The sequence below is a fragment of the Panthera tigris genome, chromosome B1 (genome assembly GCF_018350195.1).
Source record: "Panthera tigris isolate Pti1 chromosome B1, P.tigris_Pti1_mat1.1, whole genome shotgun sequence".
Classification (NCBI taxonomy): Eukaryota; Metazoa; Chordata; class Mammalia; order Carnivora; family Felidae; genus Panthera; species Panthera tigris.
The window spans coordinates 34,759,744-34,782,372 of record NC_056663.1 but is presented as its reverse complement, the minus strand read 5'-3'; the positions used below and the strand labels follow the sequence as shown (position 1 = coordinate 34,782,372).

The 22,629-nt window shown below is 44.9% G+C and overlaps 1 protein-coding gene across 2 annotated transcripts; it reads left to right on the top strand.

Annotated features, from left to right (window-relative positions):
- The first annotated feature begins 3,390 nt into the window (after positions 1-3,390).
- Positions 3,391-22,358, top strand: R3HCC1 (R3H domain and coiled-coil containing 1). Of its 2 annotated transcripts, none has more exons than XM_042983238.1 (8): positions 3,391-3,469; positions 15,030-15,157; positions 15,576-15,713; positions 16,382-16,976; positions 17,955-18,127; positions 19,548-19,618; positions 20,941-21,036; positions 22,039-22,358. In XM_042983238.1, exons 1-8 carry the CDS (start codon positions 3,446-3,448, stop codon positions 22,173-22,175), a joined length of 1,362 nt encoding a protein of 453 aa, XP_042839172.1. In that variant the 5' UTR covers positions 3,391-3,445; the 3' UTR covers positions 22,176-22,358. The 2 variants fall into 2 exon arrangements, with proteins under 2 accessions (XP_042839172.1, XP_042839171.1); XM_042983237.1 differs by having other exon boundaries at positions 17,940-18,127.
- The last annotated feature ends 271 nt before the right edge of the window (positions 22,359-22,629 follow it).

Below are 22,629 nucleotides of genomic sequence, written 5' to 3'. Positions count from 1 at the left end.
TAATGTTTATTTATTTTCTAGAGAGAAAGAGAGAGCAAGCAAGGGAGGGGCAGAGAGAGAGAGGGAGACACAGAATCCGAAGCAGGATCCAGGCTCTGAGCTGTTGATCATGACCTGAGCCGAGGTCAGAAGCTTAACAGACTGAGCCACCCAGGTGCCAAAAGTAAGTTCTTAATAGTTTGGATTTAAAGCTCATTTTAGATGCAGTTCGTGTCTTCAACCATTAAAATAATACATACTCCTATGTTTAAAAAAAATTTTTTTTAATGTTTATTTTTGAGAGAGAGAGACAGAATGCAAGTGGAGGAGGGGCAGAGAGAGAGGGAAACACAGAACCCGAAGCAGGTTCCAGGCTCTGAGCTGTCAGCACAGAAGACAATGTGGGGCTTGAACTCGTCAACTGTGATGAGATCATGACCTGAGCCAAAGTCGGACGCTCAACTGACTGAGCCATCCAGGCGCCCCATACTCCTGTGTTTAAACAGTAGATTCAAAATCTACGATGATAGTAGAGCAATTGTAAATACAAAAGGTGGAGCGCCTGGGTGGCTCCTTTGGTTAAGCGTGCAACTCTTGATTTCAGCTGAGGTCATGATCTTGCAGTTCTTGGGATAGAGCCCTGCGTCAAGCTCTTCATTGATAGGGTGGTGCCTGCTTGGGATTCTCTCTTTCCCTCTCTCTCTCTGCCCCTCCCCCCTCAAAATAAATAAAAAACTTTAAAAAATACAAAAGAAACAGCATGAGTTATAGTAATTGTGTCATTTTAATTATGAGTTTTACCGGTGTTTAAAATTTAAAAAGTGAAAGAATACAAAGCATTTGGTATATTTTTGTTTGGTAAGTTAGCAAATTTTAGTTCATGCATGAAATATTTTGCCAAATTTGAGTATCTTTAAGTTAAAATTTATTTTTTTAATGTTAATTGTTGCTAAAGAATGAATCAAGACAATAGTGATTATTACAGATTACTATGTGATTGTTAGCAAAACTAGTTTTGTTGTTTAGAGGAGAAAGATGTTTAAAAATAATCCACTCCCCAGATATCCAATATGCTAGTTATGAGACCAAAATATTTAATATTTCATCTCTGAATATACATATATAAGGACAAAGCTTACTACCTCCTGGGATGCTTTCTATCCTTGCAGTTGGAGAACTGGGTGAGGAAAAATACAATCCTTTTTTTCTGGCCAGTGTGAAGGGACGATGAGGAAAATATCACATGAAATGTGGCAGTCTTCATATTAAATTAGCTGATGGCTCCATCTGTATTTTCACAGAAATGGCTCAAGTGGATTTTATTTTACTGAGTTTCTTTGAATATTTTTTTTCCTTTTTTCAAAGCTGTAAAAAGTAGTGATTTCCCAATTACTCTTCCTTGAGCCTATAAAGGGGTATTAGGGAGTGAATGCAGGGTTGGGTTCCGGGCCTCCCAGGCCCCAACAGGACACATTTACACATTAGAGTCCAGATGTTATGGGCTAAATTGTGTTCACTCAAAATTCATATGTTGAAGGCCTAATCATCAGTACCTCAGAATGTGACTGTATTTGGAGATAGGGCCTTTAAGGAAGTGATTTAAGTGATTTAAGGCTGTTAGGGTGGACCCTAATCCAATATGGCTGATGTCCTTATAAAATAAGAAAATCTGGACATACAAAGAAACACCAGGGGGCCCACATGTACAGAGGGGCAACCATGTGAAGAAGCAGGGATCTCAGAGGAAACCTGCCCAACCAGCACCTTGATCTTGGATTTCGAGCCTCTGGAACTGTGGGGAACAAAAAGTTCTTTGCCGAAGCCACCCAGTCTGAAGTATTTTCTGATGGCAGGCTGAGCAAACTAATATATCAGGTGGCATTTGTTTGGACTGAGGATTCCACAGGTTAGTCTTGGGAAATTACTAGAATAAGGGACAGATCACAAACTTTGAGACCATTCCTCTGGATTTGAGTCCCGGCTTTGCTGTTCAGTAGCAGATCATTGGTGGGCCATTTACTGAATGCTGGGGGCCCAATTTCATGTCTGTAAAGTGGGGGTGGAAACCACTACTCAGGATTTCAATGCAGATGACGTGGGGTAATGTATGGAAAGTGCCAGGCCAACAGCAGGAGCCTAATAAATGAGGATGCTGAGCCAAAGCATTCTCCACTGCCTTAGCTCATATTAATTAGATCCTGTCCAAGGGGACTACACTGGGGACGGCTGGAAGTCTGTGAATTTTACAACTAAGGGAGGGTGGTTTTAAAAATATATGTTGAGTGAAGTTTTAAAACTTTTGCTAAATTTGCATGTAGTGTTACTTTGAATGATTTGGGAAGATTAAAAAAAATAAGTGTCTCTTCTCTGCTTATAAAAATAGCATATGTTTCTACATATGAAATACACATGTCTATAGATATATTTTAAGAAAATTTGCGTGAAAGATGCAGGAGTCTAAAGAAGAAAACAACTTATAACAAAACCAGTCAGGGACAATCACTGCCCACATTTTAGTATGTTTTCTTTCAATATTTTTTTCTGTTGTCTTTTTTAAAATCAAGAGCATCAATTTTGTGCCATGTTTTTTCACTGAACTTTTGAACATGGGCACTTCCTATGCTGTTACGAAGTCTTTTTTTTTTTTCTTAAATGTTTATTTATTTATTTTGAGAGAGCATGAACAGGGTAGGGGCAGAAGGAGAAGGGGAGAAAAAATCCCTAGCAGACTCCGCACCATTAGTACAAAGCCCTACATGGGGCTCGAACTCATGAACCATGATATCGTGACCTGAGCCGAAACCAAAATTCGGATGCTCAAACGACTGAGCCCCCCAGGCGCCCCGGTTACAAAGTCATTTTTTTTTAAGTTTATTTATTTACTTATTTTATGAGCAAGAGTGTGCATACACAGAGCAGGGGAGGGGTAGAGAGAGGGAAGAAGAGAGAATCCCAAGCAGGCTCCACACTGTCAGCACAGAGCTGGACATGGGTCTCAAACCCACAAACTGCAAGATCATGACCTGAGCTGAAATCAGGAATCGGATGCTTAACTGACTGAGCCACCAAGCCGCCCACCCCCCACCCCCAGCCTTTACAAAGTCTTAATATTATGTCTCCCTCCTGTCCTCTAGGTCCTGCAGTGCAAAAGGATCTGATGTGAGGTGGCACTTGAACTAGGGAAAACAGATTTGGGTTTGGGTGAGTGTGCAAACACACGCAGTCAAACCCTGGTAAGGAGTCCCTGGCAGGAGCCTAGAGGCTGAGATGAGGCCAGGCCTTAGCCCCACAGCCCACCAGTGAGACCTGCCTCCCACCCCCCATTCCCCATCTGGGTTCCTGTTACTCTGGCCCTTTAAGAAGGGAGCTGGAATTCTGGCAAGGCGGAGGTGGTCTCCTGGGAACTGAGGGACAACAAATAGCTTCAGAGAGATTGGGGCTGGGGTGGGGACCCTCCACACCAGGGATGGCACACATGGAGGCCAATCAGGTAGCACAGGGACTAGGGGTGGATTTCTCATTCCTTTCTTCCTATGGCCTCTTTTCCCCAGCTTCCCCCCCTCCCCCCACCTTTCGTTGCCCCTCTGCTAGAATTCCCACTGCCTCTGCTCCAGACGGGTTTCATTTCTGGGGACAGTTCTTGCTCATTAAGAGTTTCTTCATGGATCCTGGATTTTTCGGTAAATAAATACATATTCTGCAAACAATGATAATTGGATCCCACCAAATTTCCAGCCTTTCCACTTTTCTTTCTTTCTTTCCTTGAATTGCTTTTGCTAGTACCTCTGGAAGAAATGGTCAAAAAAGACACTGGTGAATATCACTGGCATGCTCTGAAATGAATGTGGTATCTCTAGTGTTTCCCCATTAAGTTCCATGTGGTATTTTGACTATTTCACTGAGGTCCCTGAGTGAATTTGTATAGAGTTGTCCTTGGTGTGAGTTTGGTAAAGTGTATAGAATGATATTTTGCTCTTTGAATCAGTTTCAATGTTTATAATATAATTGAATCTATCCCATTTGTGGTTTTGCTTCAAAAGCTTTGTTTCATGTTATTTCCATCACCTCTTTCTTTCTCTATTTTTAAAGTCCCCCCCCCTTGTATTATATTTTGCTATACAGAGTTTTCTTTATTAACTAATGTCCCCAGCCTCTGCCAGTTACTTGGAAAAAATTGTACTTATTGACTTTGTCAGTTATACACCCTTCCTCCTTCCTCCACACTTTAAAATGCATTTTGGGATTCCTGTCTTAATCTGTGGTGATTAAAAATGCTTTTTTTTTTTTTTTTTTTTTTTACATTCTGTAGCCCTCCTTTCAAGAATTATAATATTTGCATACCATTTTCTTGCTGTGATTATTTCATTCAATTGAGTGTTTAAGCAAATTAAATGTTCAATCATGAAGCCTTTTCTCTCATGACATCACAGTTTGTGAGTCACTTATTTTTGTTCATCTCTTGGTTGTCTGGATTACGTCTTTTAGTAGCTTCCCAGGAAGGGAAAAGCATAACTTAGAACCATCTAGTAAGTTGTAAGTTGTAAAACTAACTCACAAGTACACCATGGACAGTAATGAGATTCTTATCAGTGAACAAAGACAAAAAAGAAAAAGAAAGAAAGAAAAGACAACAACAAAAAAGGATTTATATAAGAAAAAGGGAAGAGGGGAAGGGGGAAAAAGGGTGCTAGTCTAGAAAGAATTTTGTTTTTCTAATTAAGGTGATTAGCTGGCAGCTATCCAAGAGACCAGTAGGGCAATCTATTCTGGAATAATTTGACTAGGTCTTCAGAGAAAACAATTTTAGTTATTTGTGGATTTTCCAAAAGTCTTGAGACTTAATCTCTACAGGACACATGATAGACTGTCTATAAACACTGTCTGCCTATGTCTCCACCTTAGACAGGCCAGGACCACTCCATTTCCCTCAGCAGAATTTCTGGGAGAGATAGACCTACAAAGTCATTGCAAGTTTGAAAACATCTCAGGTTGCCATCATGGTTTTTAGAATTTTCTGGTCTTAACATTTGCCCTTTAAACTTTCACAGATATTATTCCATTTTCTTCTGGCATATGAGTTGCTAGGGAGATCTGCAGCTACCTGATTTTTTTCCTTTGTGTTCTACCTAAATCATGATATTTGTCTTTTTTTATGTCCAGAGAAAATGATTTTATCATGATCTGTATTAGCCATTTGTCTGTCTTCCTATCTATCTATCTATCTATCTATCTATCTATCTATCTATCTACCTATCACCTATTTATTTCTGGAACACAGTAAGTCACTTTAATCTACAGTTTCATGTTTTCCTTTGTTTAAACAAAATATTGTTGCAATTTAAATTTTTGTTCCAATAATTTTGTTTTCTTCCTCAGGTATCCTAATTATCTATATGTTGGATCTACATACAATGTATGTAAGCCTCTGTATTCATATTTTCCCTAACTGCTTTAATCTTTTCTGTTTTTGCTTTGAATTTCATGTAGTTTTATGTAGTTTTTCTTGAGAGTGGCTTTTTATTCACAAAATATTTATTATAGCTATTTAGCTTTTAAGTTATATTAGTTTATAAAAGTAACACATGTAAATACCTAGTTTTTATTGTTTTAAATTTCAATTTATAAATATTATAATTTTATTTATATATGTACTATATTTTACAGAAAATGAGAGCAACTTTGGTAAACTTGAAATAACTGACAAATTTCCCTTAAACATTTGGTCCTGGTTTTACTCATATTTATGAAGTTATTATATTTAATCAGCATGTATAAATTTGATATATATGGCTTTTCTTTTTTATTAATTGCAAATTTTTATTGTGCAAGTGGTAGAGTTTTATGCATTTGTAAGACATAATAAAAAGAAATCTCGTGTACTCTTTACCCAGTTTCCCCCAGTGGTAACATCTTGCAAGCTATAGCACAATATCAAAACCAGAAGTGGACATTCATACAATCCTCCAATCTTACTCAAATTTTCTCAGTTCTGCTTATACTCATTTGCATTTGTGTGCATGTCTATTTCATTCTACATAACCTTATTACACATGTAGGTTCCTGTATCCACCACCACAGTCAAGATACAGAACACAAGGATTCTTCCTGTAGCTTTTTTGGTTATACCCACTTCCTCTCCCCTCCATCAATCTCCCCCCACCATACCTCCTGTTTCTAACCCTTTCAACCACTAATCTATTCTCCATCTAAAAAAATTTGTCTTTCCAAAATGGTTATATAAATAGAATACACTGAATGACTTTTTAGGATTGGGTTTTTTCACTAAATTGTTACATGTATGTATGTAAAGTTGTTTGTTATATTTCTTTATACTTTTGATGTCTATAGGGTCTGTAGTGATATTTCCTGTTTCATTCCGGATGTTGGTAAATTGTGTGTTCTGTTTTTCATGTCATTTTATTGACCTTTTCAAAGAACCAGCTCTTTGGGTTATTGATTTTCTCTATTGTTTTCCTGTTTTCAATTTCATTAATTTCTACTCTTGTTTTATATTTTCTTCCTTTCTACTTTTTCTTTTTTTAAGATTTTCTTTTATTTTCTACTTTACTTTTTTTTTTTTTTTACATGTTTGTTTATTTTTGAGAGAGAGAGAGTGCAAGTGGTGAGGAGCAGAGAGAGAGGGAGACAGAGGATCCAAAGCAGGAGTGAACTCAATGTGGGGTTCAAACTCACGAACTGTGAGATCATGACCTGGGCCGAAGTTGGATGCTCAAATGACAGAGCCACCCTGGTGCCCCTAAGATTTTATTTTTAAGTAATCTCTACACCCAGCATGGGCTCGAACTTACAACCCTGAGACCAAGAGTAACATGCTCCACCAATTGAGCCAGCCAGGTGCCTCACTTTTCTACTTTCTTTGGGTTTATTTTGCTCTTCTTTATCTTTTAACTTGAGAGAGTGTTCCTTTTTTCTTAATGTATGCATGTAGCACTATAAATTTCCTTCATAGCACTGCTTGCCTGTGTTCTACAAATTTTGATATATTCTTTTCATTTTTATTGCATTCAGTGTATTTTTAAATTCCCCTAGGATTTCCTTTTTGACCCTTGGATTATTTAGAAGCATGTTGTTTAGTTTCCAAATAGTTTGAGATTTTCCTGCTATGTTTTTGTTATTTATTTCTACTTTGATTTCATTGTGGTCAGAGAACATATGATGTAAATTATTTTAAATAATTTAAGGTTTGTTGTTAAGGTTTGTTTTATGGTCTAGGATATGGTCTATTTTGGACAATTTTCCATGGATACTTAAAACAGAGGTGTATTCTGCTGTTGTTGGGTAGAGTGTTCTACACATGTTGATTAGATCACATTTTATTTGTTTTCTTTTCTTTCATTTATTTATTTTTTTAAGTAGGCTCTGTGCCTAACATGGGGTTTGAACTCACAACCCTGGAATCAAGAGTCACATTATCTACCAACTGAGCCAGACAGACACCCCACATGTTGATTAGGTCATGTTGATTAATTGTATTGTTGAGTTATTCTACATTTTTGCTGTTTTTCTGTCTAGTTATTCTATCAGTTGTTGAAAGAGAGATGTCAAAATCTCTAATTGTGGGCTTTGTCATTTCTCCTTTCAGTTCTATGAGTTTTTGCTTTACATATTTTGCAGATTTTTTGTTTTGAACTTACACATACAAGATTGCTATGTCTTCTTGGTAAATTGACCCTTTTGTCATTATATAATGTCCCTCTCTGTCTCAAGTAATTTTCTTTGCTCTGAACTCTATCTTATCTGAAATTAATATAGCCACAGCTGCTTTTCTTTGATTAATGTTTGCATTATAGATCTTTTTCCATCCTTTTACTTTCAACCTGCCTATATTTTTATATTTGAAGTAAGCTTCTTGCAGACGGCATATAGTTGAATCATGGTTTTAAATTGACTTTGACAATCTTTTAATCGGTGTATTTAGAACATTTACATTTAGTATAATTAGTGATATTTTAGGGTCTAGGTCTGCTATTTTATTGTTTGTTTTCTTTGTTTTATACTTCTGTTTTCTTTTTCCTGTATTTCTGTAGGTTACTTTAACATATTTTAGAATTCCATTTTGATTTATCTATAGTATGTTTTTAACCTATAGTATTTTTAAATGTCTCTCTATAGCTTTTTTAATGGTTGCTTTGGGTATCACATAACTTACTATAGTCTTCTGGTGTTCTCAGTTTACCAATTTGAGTAAAGTATAGACACCTTACCTCCGTTTTTCTTCTTTTAACCTCCTCCATTTGTAATAAATTGTTTTAAATATTTCCTCTATGTACATTTAGATCCACTAGTTGGTTATAATTTTTGTTTTAGCCGTCAAGCACAATTTAGAAGATTCAAGAAGAGAAGGCAAGTCTGTTGTATTACTTTTATTTTTGCTTACTCTATTCTTTTTTCCTTCTAATGTTCTAAGATTCTTTCTTTTATTGTTTCCTTTCTATTTAGAGAACTTTTTTTAAGCTGTTCTTTTAGGCTAGGTCTCCTGGCAACAAGTTATCTTACTCTTCCTTTATCTGAGATTGTCTTGATTTCTTCTTCAAATTTGCTATATCTTCTTGGTAAATTGACACTTTCCACATTTCCCAGTGGATTTCTTCCCAAGTTTCAGAAGTTTTCAGCCATTGTTTTAACCACTTTTCCCACCTCACCTTATTTCTCTTCTCTTTCTAGGACTCTAATAAAATGAATATAAAATTGTTTTGTTAAAGTCTCACAGATCACTTTGTCTCTGTTCATTTTTGTTTTCAGTCTGTTTACTCTCTATTGTTCAGATTGGGTAGTTTCTAGTTTTATTTTCTAGTTCATAGGTTCTTTCCTTTTCTTATTCCATTCTGCTACTGAGCATTTTATTTTGGTTATTGCATTTTTCAATTCTAAAATTTCCTTTTGGTTCTTCTTTACATGTTCTGTGCCTTAGCTGAGACTATTTTTTTTCCCCATTTATTTCAAGTGTGTTCATAATTGCTTGTTGAAGCATTTCTATCATGGCTACTTTAAAATCTTTGTCAGATAATGTAACATTTCTGGCATCTCAGTGTTTGTATCAATTGACTGCCTTTTCTCATTGAGTATGAGATCTTCCTAGTATTTGGTGTAAGTATTTCTGATTGAATTCTGGACATCTTGGGTGTTATGTTGTAAGATTCTGGGTCTTAATTATATCTCTGTTTTAGCTGTCTTTTCCTGACACCACTCCAGCAGGGGGATGGGGGGCACTGCCTCTTACTGCCAGGTGGGGGTTAAAATCCAGGTTCCCCACTCACCCTCCTTCACACCTGAGGTGGGGGCCCCTCATTATTGCTGGGTGGGGGGTGGGAGTTCTGGATTCCCAGGAAGCCTCCAGGGATACTTTCCTGTCTGGGAGAGGTAGAAGTGATGAAGTTTTGAGGTGATTGGGTATTCACAGGTTCCAGAGCCAATGGCCAAGGAAGAATTCTTGAAGACGTCTTTGGTGCAAAAAGGTGATTTTATTAAAGCATGGGGACAGGATCCTCGGGTAGCAAGAGCTGCACTGGGGCTGTGAAGAGTGACTGGTTATATATATACTATGAAGTTGAGGAGGTAAAGGCAAAAAGAAAGGCCTCCAGAGTGACTTTGATATGCTAAAGACTCCAAAGATAACTGAGGCCTTGCTATTGTCAAGCTAAGGTTGTTTTCCCCTCTAATAAGGCATTAACATTAAGATAGTAGGGAGTTCGTGGAGAAATTTTTCACTCTGCCTGCCTCAAGTGTCTGTCAATGGTCTGCAGGTTATAAGGAGATTTACTTTTACCTGCCATTTCCTTCTTGTCTTTTTTCCCCATATCACTATGGAAGGGTGATGCTGGGGCTCCAGGGAACTAAGTCTATAGGTTTCTGGAGATTAGGCTATTGATAGGATTGCCTTTTTCTTGTAATTTACTAAGATATTTATAAACTGATAGAGACCCATGTCCTATATGACTGTGATCTCTATCAGTAGGCCATTTGTTTTCTTACTTTTCCTTTGTCCTTGGGCAGCCAGGAGTGCCTGAGGAATATCACACATATCCAACCTGTGGGGGTTTGTGCTAGCTTGTATTTTGCCCTCAGTCTGCCTCAAGCTCCCTCATCAGAAGTGCCTTGCTGCTCCCTACATGGCTTCCACTGACACAGTGGGGGTGGGGTGGCCTCTTGATTTCTGCATCCTGACGAAAGTCCTACTGTCCGCGAGGCCTCCAATGATAGCACGCCAGTGGGGAGGGTGAGGAGGAAGGTGACTTTTTACTGCTGGGTAGGGGTGGAAGTTAGGCTCTCTAGTGGTCTCTACTGATACAGCAGGAAGCTGTCAGGGCTCATCACCACCTGGAAGGCACGAAAGTCCCAATTCTCTACTGAGCCTTCTCTGACATTATCTTGGTGGGAAGGTTGTGGCACTTTATTACAAGACAGTGAAAGTGACAATTTAAGTTACTATTTGGCTTTTGCTGGTTTGAGTGAGGAGAGTGTTTGGCTGGGGTAGAACAGTTATTGTCTCAAAGTATTCTTTCTTGCTAGCTTGCCCCTTTAGGTAGATAGGAAAAAAAAAGGCTTTTGTCCGGTTTTTGTTTTGTATTGTTTTGTTTGTGTCTTTTGATGTTCCTGGGTTGCTGGCTTCTTTAAGCTCCGGGTCTGGGAATGTGAGGCATAAAACAAAACAAAAACAAAAACAAAAACAAAAACCAGGAAATTTACCACTTTGTTTTTCCTTGAATCCTGAAGTCCCTCGCTGGTCTGCTTTCTTCTCTCTACCTTTTAGTCTCCTTATACTTGTTTTATATATAGTGTTCAGGGTTTTTAGTTGTATTTAGTGGAAGGAATAGGGAAAAGTATGTTTACTCTATATTCCATAATTCCTAACTTAAAAAAAAAAGTTTATTTGTTTTGAGAGAGAGAGAGAGAAAGTGGGGGAGGGACAGAGAGAGAAGGAGAGAGAGAATCCTAAGCAGGCTCCAGGCTGTCAGCACAGAGCCCCGCAGGGGCTCTAACTCATAAACCATGAGATCATGATCTGAGCCAAAATCAAAAGTCAGATGCTTAACCAACTGAGTCACCTAGATGCCCCTCCATAAGTCCCAACTTTTTTTTAAGCATATCAAATGAATGACCTTGTGGCGTATAAAGCAAAATGTTTCTCTGTGTTGTAAACAACTCTTGATCTTAAAGTATTGCAAATTCAGCTGTCTTTAATATTATGATACTGTTTACCAACGTAGTCAAATACTCTTACTGATGTGATGTGGGCCAGGAGGGAACTGTCAAGAAAGAATTCTTGAGACCTTTTCAGTGTAAAAAGATGTTTTTATTAAAGCATGGCGTCAGGACCTGTGGGCAGGAAGAGCTGTACTGGGATTGTAAGGAGCTATTGATTATAAATTTTAAGTTGATGGTAGTGGGGATAAAGACAAAGGAAGTTTCCAAAAGGATTTTCACATGCCAAAGAAGGCTTACAGGATCCTGGAGGCCCAGCTATTGTCCAGCTAAAGTTGCTTTTTGCGTCTAGCAAAGCATTAACATTAAGGCAGTTGTGAGTTCTTTGAGGAAGTCCTCTCTGCCAGTCTCAAGTATTTGTCAATGGGCTGCATGTTTTAGGGAAGTTTAATTTTATCTACATTTCTTTTGCCTTTGTTCTCCTCATCTTTACATCTACCCATTTAAAATTGTAAGTCTGACAGACACCATATGTTTTCACTCATATGTGGATCTTGAGAAACTTAACAGAAGACCATGGGGGAGGGGAAGGGGAAAAAAATTTACAGAGAGGGAGGGAGGTAAACCATGAGACTCTTAAGGACTGAGAACAAACTAAGGGTAGATGGGGGGTGGGGGAGAGGGGAAAGCGGGTGATGGGCAGGGAGGAGGGCATTTGTTGGGATGAGCACTGGGTGTTGTATGGAAACCAATTTGAAAATAAATTATATTTAAAAAAATAAAATTGTAAGTCTGAGATCCATTTCACTTTTTAAATTGGAATCACCACCTAATGTGTTAGATTCTCTAATATGCCAAACGATACAAACATTACAAGGACTTTTGATAACAATAATAAACTTGATATTCTTTTTTTAAGTTTATTTATTTATTTTGAGAGAGAGAGAGAGAGAGAGAGAGAGTAAGCAGGGGAGGGGCAGAGAAAGAGGGAGAATCTCAAGCAGGCTCCGTTCTTCCAGCAAAGAGCCTGATGTGGGGCTCGAACCCACAAACCATGAGATCATGGCCTGTGCCGAAACCAAGAGTCGATGCTTAACCGACTAAGCCACCCAGGTGCCCCATAAACTTGATATTCTTACATTTAAACTTAAGCACAAAGAGAACACTATGGCAGCAAGGGACTCCAGGTCCATCTTTTCAGATGGGACTGTTTGTAACCCCGTGTCCCCCTGCATTCAATTCTTTCATAATCTGTCAATCATACCTCTTGTTTGGGTAAAATTCTATAGCATGTATTAGCATGTTTCTCCAACTGATCAGATTCATCTAATTTATTTACTTCCTGATTTTTGCATCTGGCCACTGGCCATCGGGACAATTTTAATGGCATGCTAGAGATGGAGAATCTTAATCCTGTGGTGTTTAGGAGCATGCGTGTGGCAGTCAGGCTAGATCTAGGTTTGAGTGAGTTCCAACTCTGCATTTAGTAGTTGGGTGTCCTTGGCTAAACCTCAGCTTATTTTTCTACAATAGGGTAACAATCTCCATCTGAAAGGGCTGCTGTAAGGATTTAGTGAGTGCAGTTTTTATGCACTCGTTAAACAGTAAATAGTAATCTTCTTTTCCACAAGCATTTACTCAACATCACTGCTTAGTTGGCTCTAGTTTTTGCCGCTCCTGTAATGAACATGATTGCCTCTTTCACATCTTTCCGTGGCTCTGACAGTTCTCTTTCATCTCAGCCTGTTGGTTTATCCATTGTGACAGGGAAATCAGGCTTTCTTTGATTTCCTTGGGAATGTGAAGCAGTTATTAACTGCAATTTTATTCTCTTTTCTCAAGATGATCTTCCAATGTACTCTTACCGTCCACGCTCTTTTTCCTACTATGTTCTTTTCCTTTTTTTTTTTTCCTGTAGAAATTCTGTGTATCTTTTGTGCTGCTTTTTGTTCTGTTTACTCCCTTCTGAGTAATAGAGAACCATTTTATCCTTATCTGATATTGTCCCAAAATAGCGTCGGTGGATGCATTTTGATTCTCTTCCACATTTATCTGGGCATCCCTTCAAAACCTCCACCCATGGTGGAGGCCCGCATGCTGACACCTTTTCTTCTGTTCACCCTCTGAGCTGTCCGAAGAAGGTATGGTAGAAAGGGTTCAGGGGCAGTCCTTCTTCTACAAGCTTTGTTTTTACTGTCTCTGAGTGTGTTGAACATCTGTACTGTGGACCCTCTAAAGAGGTGGAGGCATGGCTTGTTTCCTGGGTTTTGATTTGTCCCTCTATTTGGGGGGAGAGACAGCCACTTTGTTGAGAAAGTTGGGTCTTTGTTTTCTGAGTCCCCAGGAATATTTCTCCCAGGTCGGATCTGGTCTGCGGCTGTGGCTGAGTGGGCTTGCCTTCCAGCCTTCCAAGGGCCAAAGAAGCCTGGTCGGAGAAACAGTGCCATCTTGTGGCCACTCAGCATTGTCTGCAGGCCTGCTCCCACTTCATTTAAGCCTGTGTGGGGTGTGGGTGGGGTCTGCAGGGTCAGAAACCAAATGGATGTCTCTTGTTCTTCCTGCCACCCTCCTATCCTCTGCTTCCTCAGAGGCTGGACGTCCCTTCAGGCTGGAGGTAGGCGACGTGCCTGGCCTTCAGAGGCTCCTCGCTACCATGCCCAGAAAGGGGACTCAAGACTTGGCTCCCTTGAGTTCTCCCTGTACTGGGTTTTGTCTTTATCCTAGGTCCTTTTTATTCTTCAAACTATTTAGAAAGATAGTTTTTGTAAATGTGATATAATAGCACCATCTTTTAAAAGCAATACTCTGAGAAAAGTGAGAAAGCAAAATGCATCTTAATTTCCCCCCATTTTTCAGTTCCCAGGCCCTTTCTCCAAGCCCATCTTATTTAAAAAAAAAAAATTTTTTTAAACAACCAGCCCACCTTTTGAGGTATACTGTCCCCATGACCTTGCCCATATCCTACCGCAGGGTACATTCAGACTGTCCCTTCTCTGTATTAAAAACTGGGTCTTACGTGTTGTTAGCTCAGGGCTCTGCTTTTCTCTGAGCTTCTGGATTCAGGATGATCAGGGGCTTCCATTTCAGCACCTTTCAGGAAACAGGAGGATTTGATTCTGTTCTCTTAGATTATAGACCCAGGAGCAGTCTGATGGCAAGAATTTCAAGCTCCAATTAAGGTTACTAATTGGAGTTATTCCTTGTTAGGTCCCTAGGGAGGGGAGCAAGGAGCCGGACAATCTAGCTCATAGGAACCTGGCACATAGGAACCACTCAAAAGTCTTTGCTGAACTTAATTAATCCTAGGAGACAGTGTGCTCTCATGGGCAAAAAAAACTCCACGACACGCCCCTCTGCCATTTCTGCGATGCCTCCCCCGGGCCGCGCGGTGGCGCTGTGACTCCTCGGAGGCCCGGTGGTGCTTGGGCGCTCCGGGGGCTCGGGCTTCCGGGGGCCCTCAGAGCGGCGGCGACCCGCGGGGCGGTGAGCGCGGCTTGTGGGTTTGGGGGCGGGCAGTCACCCCGGGCTGGCACCGCGCCTTTAGGGCCTCTCGCTCGTGGCCTGGGGAGGGCCGGCCGCTCTCGCCGAGCAGGCCCGAGCGGCGCCGCGCATGTCAGCCGGGCGTGAGAGCGGCGGGGCCGCCCCAGGGAGAGGGAGCGCGGCGTGGGGCTCCTTGTGCAGGGGTGCGCGTCCCCGCAGGGCCAGGCGACTCCTCCCTGGGCACGTCCTTCCCCGCCTCGGAGTCTGGCTCCTCCTCACTTGGAAGAGAGACCTTGGCCGCGGTGGCCTCTACGACCTTTTAGGCGGCACCGACGCTGCGGGGTTGTGGGTGGGCCCGGGGTCTGTGATCTGATCCTGCCGCGTCCGTCTGCCCCCCCCCCCCCCAGGCTCTCCCACCTGTCACCCTGGCCCTTCTTTGCTTGGACGGCGTCTTCCTCTCCTCCGCCGAGAATGACTTTGTGCACCGCATCCAGGAGGAGCTGGACCGTTTTCTGCTGCAGAAGCAGCTGTCAAAGTAAGCCGGAGTGGGTGGTGGGGGGTGCGGGCTGCCAGTGCAGGGAGGGCAGGTTCGCCCAGAGCCACCTGGGCCCCCTTCCCAGGTAGCTGGTTCCTACCTGCCTCTGATCTTCGCCTTTGGGTTTAATAACCTGCTCGCTAGCTTCTCCCAGCCACATTTTTCCTGTGTAATTCTGAGCATCACCCAGAGATTTGAAGGGCTCCAGCACAGGAATGGAATAGGACCACTAAGTTCCCGTGATAACCTCTATGCCCATGTCCTTTGCAGGCGGCCAGGATGCAAGGGGGCAGAGGGAGCCGAGGGTCTAGCCTACCGTAAACTGGGCATGGACCTGGGCTGGGGAGTGGGGGTCAGGCCTTAGGGGGGGGCCAGCACCTAGAGCCCCTGCTCAGCACTCATTCCCTTCCCTTCCCAGGGTACTTCTTTTCCCCCCACTCTCCAGTCGCCTCCGGTACCTGATCCACAGGACAGCAGAGAATTTTGATCTTCTGAGCAGCTTCTCTGTTGGGGAGGGCTGGAGGAGAAGGACAGTCATCTGTCACTTGGATATCAGGTGTGTATCATAGTGCTGTGGAGGGCCCTCAGAGTTCCTTGTGGGTGGGTGGGTGAGATGGACAGGAGCCAGAGCCAGCAGGCCCCCAGGCTGCTGCCTCTGGCCCCACCTCAGCTGCTTAAATACAGTGCTGCCTTTTGCCTCAGCAGTGCAGTAAGTGTGCATTGTTTGTGGAATTCATTTGGCAAAATCAGCTATCCACTTGGGCCGAAAGAGAGAAAAATAGAGCAGTTTAAGCAGTGAGAGTGTTTGCCTCAAGAGGCCGTGGCACTTGGGAAGCACATTCGAGCCTCACACGTCTCTGTTACCATGTGCGTCTCTCAGGGTCTTATCACAGTGACTATGATCCTGGTGTTTAAAGTTACATATTTTTCTAGTGACAAAGTTCCTAAATGCAAGTACTTATTTCATCTAGTGTATAACCGAAGATTCAGCTATCTCTAATAGTTTATAATACTAGAGGGAGAGCTGGTTGCTTTGGGCTTCTTCAAAGTTGGCATTCAGCCTCCACTACATTGCCTTCCTATGGCATTTTCAGGGGTCATTTTGGCTTGGGTTTTGGCCTAATGCTGGCCTGAGAGCCTCATGCCTGAATGGTAGGTAGCTGCAGTAAACCATTTTCCTTGGGGCCTAACCGCGGCTCTGATCCCCTCCTGCTCCTGCTCCAGGTTACCCAGTTCAGATGGACTCTCTGGCCCCTGCCACCCTCCTGCCTCCCAGCCTAGCAAGCACCGAGGACCTCGGCCCACCTCAAACCAAGGAGCACCTGCTGGTCCTCGGGGGGCGCGGGCTGGCCGGTGGCATCGTGGACGCAAACCAGACCAGGCTTTGTATGTGCCCCGAGTACTGCGCAGGCAAGAAGAATGGGTACCACCCTCTACCCAAGGGCTCAAGGGAGATGCTCCAGCTGGTGGGCTCCTGGAAGAGCCTGGAAATGTTGGTGCTGAGGACCTCAACTCTGATCAGGACCTCCCTGTGTTGACAACTCAGGCACCTGAGGACCTAGAGGGCCCAGACCAACGCTGTGACAATGAACAGCTACTGGACCTAGTTGGCATTGAGTCCCCACAGCCCGAGAGCCACTCAGGGACAGGACATGGGTTGGAGATGGCCACACAACTTGGGTCCAGTCTGAGGCTGGACTCAGAAGAGGCGAATGGGAGTGAGGTGGAGAAGAGCCTGGCAGAGGAGGAAGAAGCAGAGTTGGAAGAGTTGGGGCTTGGCAGCTGCTCCGAGGATGATTACAGTGAGCTGCTACAGGAGGTGATGAGGCTCTTAAACCCGGAAAAGGGAGGGCAGAAGTGAGGTGGGTGTGGTCGAGGGTGGATGGGCACCAAGGGTCCTGGTGAGGAGAGGGTGGGGTTGGTGCTGCCTGAGCAGGGCTGGGTGCTGGATTTTAGGTGTCCCTTAGGAGACGTAGGGGGGAGCACTGGGCCTTGCACGAAGGAGTCGGGACTGACACGGTGGGAGGATCGAGGCTCAGGATATGGGGTCGGGTACGTAACCACGTAGGAGCTGTTTGAAAGCTCTTCTACCAGCAAGTCATTTTGTTTTTCTAAATCTCAGTGCCCTCATCTGAGAAACGAATAATGATACATGCTTCACAAGGTAGCAGGTAGGATATGTGTGGAATTGCTTCCTAAAGGACTACAGACCTTGGTCATGAGAATGATCTTTCGCCTGAAGCTTTGTTTTACAAATCTCATTTCCTTGGAACTGTGTGTCTGCCCCTGAGACTGGCTATCGTGTTCAGTTGGGAGGGTAGCCATCTTTTATTACTATATTATAGATGAAGGGTAGAGACCAGAAAGACTTGCTTAATATCACATTGTTAAGGGGAGGAAAGATCCTGAACTTGCCCAGTTCTGTCTCTTCCTGACTGTATATCTTTGGGCAGAATTGCTTAACTCTTTGATTTATAGCATTTCCATCTATAAAGAGGGTATATATAGGATACAGTTTTCAGGATTCTATGAAACATATTGTGTGTAAATGCCAGTTACCCAATGGAGACTCCATAAAAGTTACCTTCCCTAAAACTCCCGCCTCTCCACCTTCTAGCCCATTCTGCCATCATGCTGCCTTTCCCAGACTTGCTGGGTATGGCTTCTGTGGGAGGCCACTTTTGGTGCTCACCTCCCTGCTGGCCCAGGAGCCTGCAGGACTGTGTGTGGTTTTGAAAGCAGGTGTTTGGAGCCCTGTGTGTCAGAGCTCCCCTTGCTAAAGGGTGCGATCTCCCAGATAACAGACAACCTGACTGAGAAGGAGATTCAGGTAGAGAAGATCCATGTGGACACATCCTCCTTCATGGAGGAGCTGCCTGGAGAAAAGGATTTTGCCCACGTGGTGGAGATCTACGACTTTGAGCCGACACTCAAGACTGAGGACCTGCTGGCAGCATTTTCCGAGTTCCAGTGAGTGCTCCCGAAGCTTCAGGGAGGCAGGGGAGGTGGGTGCTGGCCTCTGGAGAGGAGCTAGACCATCGCTTTGTTGTTGGGGACACTTGCCTGCCCTTCCCCAGTGTCTAGCTATCTGGAAAGAAAGGCAGAAAGTGGGTGTGGTTGCCCTAGGCTTCATACTCCTTCTGGCCTATGACTGTACAGAAGAGGAGAGCTGATTTTCTGGTGAGGGACACATTCAGTGGCCCTAGATCTGGTCCTGCTGGTCCGTGGCAGCAGACCTCCATCCTGCCCCCCTGCACCCCCACACGTCTGCCGGGAGCCAGCCCCTCATCAGGATGCATGACACAGGCATGACACAGGCAGCCCACTGCCTCCTCTGCTCCATGTCCCAGCCACCCACTCAGTCAGTGGGCCGAGGGCCATTTCTGTGTAAGAACTGTTTGTGGGGTGAGCTGGGCTTGAATGTGCTCGGGCAGAGTCAGGGTGGAGATGGGCACCAAGAGGATATATTGCAAGGAAAGACTTCTGTTTTCCCAAATTTCTTGGATTCAACTCCAGTCTTTTCGCTTTTTCTCTATCTCTCTTTCCTCCAGTCTCCCTTCTCTTTTCCTGCTTAGTCCTTTTTTTAAAAATTTTTTAAAAGAGTTTATTTTTCAGTAATCTCTACACCCAACACAGGGTTCGAACTCACAACCCCGATACCGAGTCACATCTCCACTGACTGAGCTGGTCAGGTGCCTTCCTGCTTAGTCTTTTAAAAATCCCTTTCTTCATGGCCCCCTTTTCTGACTGCTTCCGAAACTGCCCTCCCTTGCCTCCCTGAGCCTGAGCAAGGCTGAGGGGGCAGCTTTGTGGGGCAAAGGGGCACATCTGCTCTCATTCCCTAAAAGCGTGGCCAAACCGGGGCCACCTGTGACTTCCTCAGCCCATGTGGGCAGTGCCCACAGAGAAACTGGGGGCCTGAACTGCTTTTGGCCTCTCATCAGCCCCATAGTCTGTGGCTTTCTTGGGCAGTAGGAAGAAAGTTGATTAGGGGCAGTAACACTGACTGCTTATTTTAGGTCCTGTCCTGTGTTCCTAGGACATAAACCCTTTTGTCTCCAGCCTTGGACCCTATGCCCTTGGCCTTGCTGCGATGGTGCCTGTGTGGAGCCATCTTTACCATTGGCGCTAGGCTCTTTCAGTCCTGGCTTTCTGCAGTCTAGGAATCTGGGACGTATCTGATCAACACGGGTGATACTTATCTTTCTCAAGCCAACCATATGGTCTTCAGCGAAAGTTTGCTGCAAAGGGTGGTCTCCTTCCCAGGGGAGATCGGAACTTGTGTGGAGCTCATAGTGTTGGAGGGTTGGAGGTGGGAGGGGACTCCTTTCTCAGAAAGGGTTTTGCCCCTTGCTTTTGTACTCACTCTGTCTCCTCTTCCCTGGCACAGGGAGAAGGGGCTCAAGATTCAGTGGGTAGATGACACGCACGCACTCGGTGTCTTTCCCTGCCTGGCCTCAGGTAATGTGGCTTCACGGTGGGCTTGGCTCTTCTCTGACTGCCATTGACAAGGGTCCAGGGTGCAGGCTAACCTGAGCGAGTGGACTGCCAGGGCCTACTCCCAGCCTGCCTAATCCAGAAGTTCAGAGGCAGCAGAGTGGGCTCCGGGCCAGGCTGCTCACACCCTCCCCTGTTCACGGTGGTGCCTGTTTCAGATTCTGGTGACATTTACTGAGTACATGTCTCAGGCCAAGCTCATGGGGCTTCCACATATTAAATCATAAGAAAGTGCTCTTTTCATAGGTAAAAAGCATTTAAATACTGATAATTTCGTCTGGTTCAGACAGATGCATTTTTACTTGGTTTTCATTGCAGCCTCAAGATGTAGGTCAGATTACTTCTATTTTACAGATGGGGAGACTGGCCTAGAATGCCAGTGGTCTGGGATGTCAAATCTGGGGGTGTCAGCCAACCTCCTGGCTGTAACTCTGGGCTCCTGCTCCCTCTCGGTCACTTTCTGAAGCTGCCCCTGCCACACCACTGCTCACTATGGGTGTATTTATCAAGACCTTTCACCTCCTTGGCTGGGCTTTTCATAACCACGAGCTTCTGAACACCAGAGCTGGGAGAGGCCATAGCTGGTGTGGGCCCAGTTCTCAGGAGAGCCTGAGGTGTTCAGAGAGCAGAAGGACTGGGCAGCCCCACAGAAGGACCTGACTGAAGGGGAGGCAGGGAGGATGGCCACAGGGTGTGGTGCAAAGAATGGGCGCTGGGTGAGGCTCAGCCACGGCTGCCTTCTGGGCTCTGCCAAACTATGTGCGATGAGTACGTCACATCCTGGCCTCAGTTTCCTCATGCATAAAAGGGTGGCTTGGACCCGAAGCCCCTGCAAGCTCTGACATGCTGAGTCTGACATGCTCAAATACTCCATGACCCCGCAGAACTCGGGGTAGTGAGGACATGCGCCCGGGAGAGTCGTGAGTGGGGGAAAGGGTAGAGTTTATTTGAGGCTCCTGGGCTTTAGAAGGTGGGAGCCTGCCTTCCCTGATGTCACAATTGCAGCCTTGCTGGTTGATGTGGCTTCTGACCAGCCCACGGTAGTATGTGGAAGCTGGCCCTGCACAGGTGCCCTGTGTAGGCCTGCGGGGCACTGGGGCGTGAGGTGAACAGATGGTGGTCGTCTCTTAACCAGTCAGAGTGGTGTCAGGGCAGCTCTGTCCCCGAGCCTTAAATGGGCGCACAAAGCAGCTCCATCAGTTTGGGGTGATACATGTATCCCTTGTCCCTGAGGGGGCCTCACCAGGAAGAAGAGCAGTGGCTTCAGATCTGTTTTCTTTTCATAGCCGCTGAAGCCCTGACCAAGGATTTCTCTGTGCTCAAGATCCGGCCCCTTACGCAGGGAACCAAGCAGTCAAAGCTGAAAGCCTTGCAGAAGCCAAGTAAGGAAGCCAGTTGTGTCCTGATCGAAAGGCTGTATGAGTGTTTGGTTGGGCAGGGTGGGGCCTTCCCTCCAGATTCATTCCTTGGTCTTCAGCTGTCTGCCCTAGGACCCCTGGGCTACAGTGGCCAAGGGGGTGCTCCTTCCCCACCCTGGGGGCTGGAGTGCCTAGGGAAGAAGGGCCCCAGGAGGGAGAGCTATTTGCCAGCTTCGCTGTGCTGGGCTTGCCCTCCTATGCATACCTCTTCTGGGTGCTGTTCAGGGAAAAGCTTGGTTTTTCCTGTAGGGTCATGGGAGCCATATTTTACAGTGGGGTTGAAAGAGCTTGGATTCTGGGGTCAGCCCTGGGTATGATCCCGCTTCTGTCACCTATTTAAGTTGACCTTGAGCAAGCCACCTAATGTCTGTGAGATGGTCCCTGTCTCTGTAAAATAAGCAGATTGTACTGGGTGGATTGGAGGAGTGAGTAAAAGAGCCTGGCAGACCTACCTAGAGCAGTGGGGGGCACACAGAAGATGCCAAGTAAATGATACCTCCTCTTTTTTCCTCTTCTCCTTCCAGAAAGCACGATGGGGGCTTTTAGAGGCCAGTTTTCTATGGCTGCAAAGCAGTGACTGGCAAAAGTGGCCCAGAAGAGGCCTGCCAAGGCTATCCAATGCTCTTGTGGCCTCTGTAGCCTTTGCCCCAGACTTGGGGACAGTAAATATCCTGTCAGTCCCAGAGCTCCAGGTGTCCCACCTGACTTGACTTCCCTCTCAGATGGCTCTGCAGTTCAGGGAGGTATATAAGATTAGCCCACCCTCCTTCCCCTCACTTCCTCCAGACGGAGAGACAGGGAAGGTGCAGAAGCAGCAGGATTAGGTGAGGACCCCATGGGCATCATGCTGTGGGCACAGCTGGGCCTTAGAGGTTGGCTCAGATGGCCTCTAGTCTGCTGTCATTGGGAGGAGTGGTGGCCACAGCCTTGAATTCAAGTCCCCGTCCCATGGGGCTTTCCTTTTAGAGCTCCTGCGTCTGGCGAAGGCGAGACCACAGACAAATACAGCGGTGGCCAGGAGGCTGGTGGCCCGGGCCCTGGGGCTCCAACACAAGAAGAAAGAGCGGCCTGCGGTCGAGTCTTCTACCTCCCTGAGGCCCTGAGAGGCCCAGCAAGCCTGGATCGGTGGCCCCAGGACGAAGCTGGTGCGCCAACACCACAAGCCTTTATAGACACCGGAACAGCCCTGCACTATTTGTCAGGGTGTCCTTGTTGGGTGTGGTGGGCTTTAATTTGGTCTAGTTCCAGAAGTTGAGAAAAATAAAAACCTGATAGTTGTTTTCAAATGCGATGGTCTGCCAGGCAACACCAGGGGGTGCTGTCTGTCTCCTAGTTTAGACTGGGGCTGCCGAACAAAAGGGGCCCCTAGATTGGCCTGGAGGATCCCAGCTGGGCCTCAGGCATTTGGCCCAGCGCTTGCCCAGTTCATGGGGGGAGGAGGTTGCACCTGTTGTGTGACACCTGCCCAGTCTCCTAACAAGTCGGGTATCCTAACCTGCCATGGGCTGCAGGGCAGCAGTGGGCTGATGGCAGTGCTAAGGGCACCAACGCTGTGAA

What these genes read in the sequence shown, in the direction of transcription:
- R3HCC1 (XM_042983237.1), top strand. Translation starts at nt 3,446, where the DNA reads ATGGCACACATGGAGGCCAATCAG. An exon ending in GCAGCATTTTCCGAGTTCCA is followed by an intron (nt 18,128 to 19,547) that starts GTGAGTGCTCCC and finishes TCCCTGGCACAG; the next exon opens with GGAGAAGGGGCTCAAGATTC. An exon ending in CTTTCCCTGCCTGGCCTCAG is followed by an intron (nt 19,619 to 20,940) that starts GTAATGTGGCTT and finishes TTCTTTTCATAG; the next exon opens with CCGCTGAAGCCCTGACCAAG.